The 8,303-nt window shown below is 37.4% G+C and overlaps 1 protein-coding gene across 6 annotated transcripts in view; it reads left to right on the top strand.

Moving 5' to 3' along the window:
• Window positions 1-298: 298 nt before the first annotated feature.
• Window positions 299-8,303, top strand: part of LOC109069708 (pumilio homolog 2-like) — an 87,570-nt gene continuing 79,565 nt past the window's right edge. For 4 of the 6 annotated variants that reach the window (XM_042747352.1, XM_042747350.1, XM_042747351.1 and 1 more), the window contains exons 1-2: window positions 300-486; window positions 1,711-2,077. In XM_042747352.1, coding sequence (XP_042603286.1) covers window positions 1,724-2,077 — 354 coding nt within the window. In that variant the 5' untranslated portion in view covers window positions 300-486; window positions 1,711-1,723. Of the gene's footprint in view, window positions 487-671; window positions 690-1,710; window positions 2,078-8,303 lie in introns of those variants that run through there. The other 2 variants (XM_042747349.1, XM_042747348.1) reach the window with 2 other exon arrangements.

Raw genomic sequence — 8,303 nt, 5'->3', positions numbered from 1 at the left:
GTGCTTGGATCCCGATAATCGCCGCTTGCTGTTATTTTTATTATTATTATTATTATTATTATTATTATTTAGATATATTTCTATAAGAAATTTAATATTTGCTCTTTTTTAGACTTTAAACTTACGTGAACACTCTTATATTTGTATAACATAACTCTATTTAAGAAACTAAACAAACCTGTGTTATTATATTTAACATCTGTAAATTGAAAACATCGAAAACAGTGGTTTGCGTAAAGTTTGGGGAATACAATTATGATCATCTGAAATGTTAGTGTGCAGGACTGATGTTGGATGCGTTGTGTGTGACAGAGTGTATACACAGGGGAGGAGGGCACCAATCCGCCCAAACTCCCACACAAGCGCCTCCAACACCTAATGATTAAAGCACACACAACACTGTCTCCACGGATACTAAACTTATACACAACACCGTGTCCATCATAGCCTCGAAACATCGGGCTTGAACATCATCACACACCACGCGTGAGTATCTTTAACCAGATGTAATGGATATTTGGGAGCGCGAACGTCAATTGTAGCCCCTTTTGTTTAGGGGCTTGAGCAGGGGGCCATGTTGTGAGTTTATCAGCCAAAAAACATGGGGCTTTATTAATTAATTCTTATGAAATATCCTCGTTGTTGGGTTCATAACAGTGAGGGCAACGTGTAAAGATATATAATTATTTGTAAGTGGTTTTTAAGGGATTCATTCGTTGTAAAACGAACTTTTAGAGGTGAGAGGCCTGTGTTGTTTCACCAACAAAGCGTCTCGCGCACTAGCAGAAACACAAACACATTGAAGTCGGACTTGGATTTTTGGTACACATTTGGATTTAGTTGCAATGTCGCATATCAGTTCAATGGCGCTGTTGAATTTTAAAATAGAAATAAATCAGGTTTCGTATTAAAACAAGCCCTATCTTTCGCTGACTGTTAGCGAGGTGGTGGTAGCTTGCGGAGTAAAGGGCCCCGCGATGCTAACAAACAACAGACAGGCCGATCATATAAAAACACTACTGAGACCAAACATTTAAGGATTTAGTTGTGAGCTCGAAGATTTAAAGACAAATCTGCATATTTTTACATCTAATATAAAGCCTACATTCACCGCCGTCCATCAATTGTGTGTTAGCCGTTAGCATTCTGCTATCCCTGTAACTACACCCAAAACATTCACATAGAAACGCGTGATTTCAGGTCTTTTAAAAAAAAAAAAAAAAAAAAAAAAACGGTTTCTAAAGCTAGAATCTTATGCTTTTCAAAATGTCCTGCTTTTAAAAACTGATTAAGCAAGGTTTAGTTATTGGACACATTTCTAGAGATAATAGGAAATTATTCTGCGGCTTTGTTCTCTAGACAATTTGTGGAGTTTTATTTGTTTGTATTTGATTGCATAACTTAGTTATTATGTGTGAGGTGTGTGTGCATAGTTATATATGTGTGTACACACACACACACACACACATAGTTATTATTGAAATGTAGTCCTTATTTTGGCTGCTGTTGATTACATAAAGGTTAACGGTTGCCTTTTATGTAAAACAGTGATTCTGTATTCCATATATTTTAAAATAAACTATTTAGTCAATTATTGTGGAATGAAATGAAGATTAATCATTAATCCCATGGAGGCAAATAAAGGTTTTTTTTTTTTTTTTAATTGCAATTAACTTCTCTGGTCCTTAAAACAGTCATTTTTTTCTGTAGGTTTTTCCGTGGAATGAACATTCCATGCAGCATCTTAGGTATGAATGACGTGGCCTGGCAGGAGACACGAGGCGGGATGCTGCACACAAATGGTGCGCCAGAGACTGGAGGTGTCAGAGTCCATGCAGGGGGTTCTCTAGCTACAGTAGGAGGTGCTGGGCAGGGACATGTAGGAGCTCACCCTCTGCCAGGTATGGACCGGGTGGCAAATCCCAACCCCAGCACCCCTCAGCCTCCATTGAGCGGTCGTTCCCAAGATGATGCCACTGTGGGCTATTTTTTTCAAAGGCAGCCTGGGGAGCAGTTGGGTGGCTGCACTGCAAGCAAACACCGCTGGCCCACTGGTGATGGAAACCATGTTGACCAGGTAAGAAAGACCTCAGTCTAACCCTAGTGCAAAGGAATGTGAACATGGGCACTAAGACAGAGGACTGTATAATTAAATATCACACCAACATGAAACAACATACTTACTTTGATTTGCACTTATTAAAATATAGGAAAAAAGTGAACATACTTATTTTTAATATATTTTAAATGACTAAAAACTTGCTGACAAATGGTAAATTTGGTAAGATTTATAATTACAATTAATTCGTTTTTTGGGGCTGCACTGTGATCCTTAAGTAGTCTTTTGTAGACATCTAAAGATTCTTGCTCTATATGCCTGATAAGATTTTTTTGGTATATGAACTTGTTGCACTGAATGTCATTTTAGTGGGTGTCATCTGTAAATCATGGCGCATATGTATGTATATATATATATATATATATGCAGGGCTCCAAACGGCGACTAAAATAGTCGCATTTGCGACCATAAATATTAATTTGCGAGTGACGTTTTTGCTGAGGTCGCCACTGGCGACTACCCGCCGAAAGCTCCTCAGTATTTAACCGCTAAAAAGTTTTCTCAGGCGGATGATTTGCTACATTCTAGCAGCGCCCCGTCTGTGATAAAACGAACTCGGGCCGAAGGTTAATACACACAACTACACCGAGTGTGGACCTGCTGCGTGTACAACAGCTTTCAGCCGAGATCGGCCCATAGAGAAAAAGCCGTCTGTCAGCCAGAAGTGTTTTGTAGAGTCGGCGTGGCTCTGGTCCATTATCTTCTCACCGATGCCGAGACTGAACCGACAGAGACGCATTTCAGCCAGAATCAGCCCGAGTGTTATTGCTATCTGGGTATATATTTACGTTATAACTTAAAAAATTGAATGTAATGCCTTTTTTCCTAATTGTTTAGTGATCAAATCTTTTATGTTCACGTATTAAACTGAGACGATGCGCATCAAAGTTTTAGTGGAAAAAGAGAGTTTCAGACAAGTCCTCTTCTCTGACGCACACAGTCTGATAAACGCAGCTCCGCTGTGCAGCGAGAGAGAAATGACGGAGACGGAACTTGAACAAACTAGAACAGGTAAAACTGTCAGCTGTGTGAATATTGGCGATATCGTTAACAATTCTCGTTTATAATAATTACTAATATGGCTTCTTCTAAAGATCTTGGTGTGTGTTCTTTTAATGCGTGAACTTCATTATTTGAAGTGCAACTGCCGTCCAGTAATCGCAAAAAGCTCTGTGTTTTGTCACTTTTTAATAAAAAGTACCAGCTTTAAAATTATTCCGAATTCATAACGAAATTCAAACAATAGGCTACAGTTTTGGCGCTCCTTAATGGGGCAGGCGCGGTGGCTTTAACGCCTCAGTTCAGGGGCAAGTGAACCCATTTAATCTTTCTCTTTACTAATATAGTACATAGTGAACATGAATTAACATCAAAATGTAGGCTATTTTATAAGAGAGCCTACAGTACAACTTACTGAAATGTCTCATGTAGGAGGAGCCCAAGCTACACTCAGTGGCCAAGTGATGCTTATGCTCCATGATACTGGTACAGATTCTGTGTAATGAACAATTCTTTGTGACTGTAGATTTCAAGATGGAAAAGACATTTAGTTCCCACTTTAAATGAACCTTAGTTCCCAGGTCATCTACAAGATGGATTAAAATGCTGATTAAGTCGGAAAAGATGAGACATAAACACATGACGGTATGATTGAAATGTTGAAATGTAAATAAATAAATAATAATAATCGTAAAATAAATAAATAACACGTTTATTCTGTGGCATCTAAAAAAATTATTTGGCTCCTAAGATTTTTTCTTATAGGAGCCAATGGCTCCTTACTCGATTTTTTTGTTTGGAGCCCTGATATATGTATGTGTATATATATATATATATATATATATATATATATATATATATATATATATATATATATATATGTATGTGTATGTATGTGTATATATGTGTATATATGTATGTGTATATATATGTATGTGTATATATATGTATGTGTATGTATATATATGTGTATATATATGTATATGTGTATATGTATATATATGTGTATATGTATATATGTGTGTATATGTATATATGTGTTTATATGTATGTATGTGTGTATGTGTGTATATGTATGTATGTGTGTATATATATGTATGTGTATATATGTATGTGTATATATGTATGTGTGTATATGTATATGTATATATATGTATGTGTATGTATATGTGTGTATATATGTGTATATATATGTATATATATATATATATACGTGTATGTATATGTGTATATGTATATGTGTGTATGTATGTATATGTATGTATGTATATGTATGTATGTATGTATGTATATATATGTATGTATATATATGTATGTATATATATATGTATTTATGTATATATGTATGTGTATGTATATATGTATGTATATATACGTGTATGTATATATATATATATATGTATATATATATATATATATATATATATATATATGTATATGTGTGTTAGGAATGTGCATCTCCATGACTGAGGCCGATACGATACATATCTCGATGCATATTCAATGATACGATACATTAAATATACATATGAAGCAGATATCGATGGGATGCGATACGATTCACCCCTGTTATGATGCGGTAAGATTTGATTCGATTTAACACAATGCAATTTGATGCAATATGATGCAATGGAAAAAATATGATCACTTCTAATGTCTTAAGGCCTGTTTCATAAAACAAGTTTGCCAAATAAGCCAGGCTTATTTCAGTTAATCTGACTCCTTGTCAAATGATGTTGTTCCATAAAGCAAATTTAACATAGACCTAGATCAAGCTAGTCACTGTGGCAACTTATGCAGGGAAATTAACCTGGTCTAAAGCAGGTTAAACGGTTAGTTCACCCAAAAATGAAAATTCGTCCATGTTTTACTCACCCTCGAAGCATCCTAGGTGTAAATCATCAAAATCGCTGGCGGTTGCTGGCAACTTTTTTCAAAAATACTGGCGGGGAAAGAGTTAAAAGATTAGTTCACCCAAAAATTAAATGTCCATGTTTTACTCACCCTCGAAGCATCCTAGGTGTATGTGACTTTTTTCTTTCAGACAAATCCAATCGGAGTTATATTTCAAATGTAATAAACACTTTTTTTTTCTCACATCTGGATATTTATCTTACAAGGGGGGATTCTCTACAGGGGGGCTTTATTCACCCCCTGGAGCCATGTGAGGGACGTTTTATTACAGATGCGCGCACTTTATTTCACGTCTTCTGAACTGTTGACAACAAATACCCTCTTACCCCCATTGAAAGGCTTAGAAGAAGGACAGTTTTTAATAACTCAGATTGGATTCGTCTGAAAGAAGAAAGTCACATACACCTAGGATGCTTCGAGGGTGAGTAAAACATGGACATTTAATTTTTGGGTGAACTAATCCTTTAACTCTATCCCCGCCAGTATTTTTGAAAAAAGTTGCCAGCAACCGCCAGCGATTTTTATGATTTTCACTCAAATTTGATGGTCTACAGTATATTTTGTTGTATGAATATTTGAATATGCAATACACCAAAATAAATATCAAAGCCACTACTTTTAAACAAAAAAAATCTGTTTTCTTCTAGCTTAAAGCATTCTTTTTTTTTTTTATCAAGACTTGAACGTAGGTAGGTTTCATAAAAATGTATAATTTTGAGCAAAAAGTTGAGAAAATCACATTTTTATAAAAAACTACATCTGGGTAATATTCAGTATGATTATCAAAGCATAAATCCAGTAAATCGCTTCCATCAGCACCACCAAAGCTTGAACAGACATATACCACTTCCTGGATCATCATTTTACTCCATAGCATTATGCACTTTTCATTTATATGCTGTCTATGGCTGATGTTCACATTATTTGTCATATGCATCTGTTTACATAAGAGATTGCTAGTTTTTCCATCCTGTTCATGAGTGTTTTTGTTCGGGTGGTTTTGTACTCGTTCAGAAGATGTGTAATAGCGCCCCCGAGTGTATAACAGTGAAAACACGGAATGCCATAAAAACAATGGCAGGGCAGCGTTGTCTTTTAAATGACAAGATAACTTGTCAATGGTGGGGAAAGAGTTAACTGTCAGACTAAGCTGAGTTCCTCTAACGTTGACCAATACGTCAACGTTTGGTGGGAAGTCGTGGCCTAATGGTTAGAGAGTCGGACTCCCAATCGAAGGGTTGTGAGTTCGAGTCTCGGGCCGGCAGGAATTGTGGGTGGGGGGAGTGCATGTACAGTTCTCTCTCCACCTTCAATACCATGACTTAGGTGCCCTTGAGGAAGGCATCGAAACCCCCAACTGCTCCCCCGGGCGCTGCAGCATAAAATGGCTGCCCACTGCTCCGGGTGTATGTTCACAGTGTGTGTGTGTGTGTTCACTGGTCTGTGTGTGTGCACTTCGGATGGGTTAAATGCAGAGCACAAATTCTGAGTATGGGTCACCATACTTGGCTGAATGTCACGTCACGTCACGTCAATAGGAATGTAGTGATATTACAATTGACTCTCTCACATACTATTATTTGACTTTTTAAAAAAAGACTTTGACTTTTTTTTACAATTTCTAGCCATGCAGCCTTTCTCTCTGGTTTTATGACAGGTGTAACTTTTATAGTTTGCAGAACAGATAGCAGAACATTACAACCTAAAATTGCTTTTTGAAGCATTAAAATAACAAAATTAAAATGTCTATATTTTAACAGGTATAAGAAATTAAAGGGGTCATATGATGCAATTTAAAATTTTCCTTTCTCTTTGGAGTGTTACAATCTCTTGGTGAATAAAGAAGATCTGTGAAGTTGCAAAGACTAAAGTCTCAAATCCAAAGAGATATTCTTTATAAAAGTTAACACTCATCCACGCCCCCCTGAAACGGCTCATTCTAACACGCCCCTACATATCTACGTCAGTATGTGGGAAGATTTGCATAATGCCACACAGATGTTCACGCAAAGAAAGAAGGCGTACCTTTTATTCTCGTTAAAGTATTGTTGCCACCGCCACCATGTTGTGTAGACACTGTGTTTCACTGCGAAAGTGAAACTACTTTGTTTGGCCTTTCAAAAGAGGACGATATCTGCTTCGTCATGCCTGGGGCTGGTTCGTGCTGGTCGTTGAGGAAATACATCAACTTGAATCTGCTTTCACCGTGGATGAAGCGGAGTCCAGCCCGGGGTCGTCACATGTGGTTGCTGCAAGCCCAAGGTACACTCCTTCGTAGAATCCTCCTGCCGCACCGTTCTCAAGCCGCCTGCCTCTGCTCACTCAAGGCGGCCGCGGCTCACTCTAGGCCTCCAGCCTCTGCTCACTCATGGTGTGTGACACCGTTTCGTTGAGAAAGTGAAACTACTTTGTTTTTGTCTTCCGAAAGAAGACACGTTTAGAAATCATGTTTATTTCACAGTTATAATGGGTTTTATGTTTATGTCTTGTCGCTCCAGCTGGACAAGGCATCACAATATGTTAAGAGGTAACATTTCCGTCACACACTTGAGGCATTCGGCCAATCACAATGCACTGGATAGCTGGCCAATCACAGCACACCTTGCTTTTCAGAGCGATGAGCTTTGTAAAAATCGACGCATTTCAGAAGGCCAGGCATAGAGGAGAAACAATAATGTACAGTATGTGGAAAATAATGTTTTTTTAACCTTAAACCACATAAACACATTTCATTACACCAAATACACAAAATAATGTTATTTTTTAGCAGCATCATATGACCCCTTTTAATATAGATGAATCCTTAAAGCTATAAAATTAATTTTTTAATCTTTTTTTTTTCTTTCTTTGTCCTTTGATTAATAGACATAACAGCAGCTGGTTATTAGGTTGTTTTAGTTGCTATTTCTTTAAGAGCTGAATGTGACATGGATCTGACACGCATCATATTTTCACTCAACTCTTTTTACCTTTTCTGACCCACTTCAGGTCTTAAAGGGTTAGTTCACCCAAAAATGAAAATTAGGCTTTGTTTTACTCACCCCCGAGGCATCCTAGGTGTACATGGCTTTCTTCTTTTAGACGAATCCAGTCAGAGAAAATTGTCCTTGCTATTCCAAGCTCTATCATTGCAGTCAGTGGGTGTTGCAGTTGAACAGTCCACAAGTCGTCAAAAAAAGCTCGCGCATTCATAATAAAATGTGCTGCAGATGGCTCCAGGGGATGAATAAAGGCCCCCTGTGGCGAATCCATGAGTTTTTGTATGAAAAAT

This window comes from Cyprinus carpio, chromosome B20 (genome assembly GCF_018340385.1).
Source record: "Cyprinus carpio isolate SPL01 chromosome B20, ASM1834038v1, whole genome shotgun sequence".
NCBI classification, from domain to species: Eukaryota; Metazoa; Chordata; class Actinopteri; order Cypriniformes; family Cyprinidae; genus Cyprinus; species Cyprinus carpio.
Note: the sequence above shows the minus strand (reverse complement) of the source record. Positions and strands in the feature narration are given on the sequence as shown.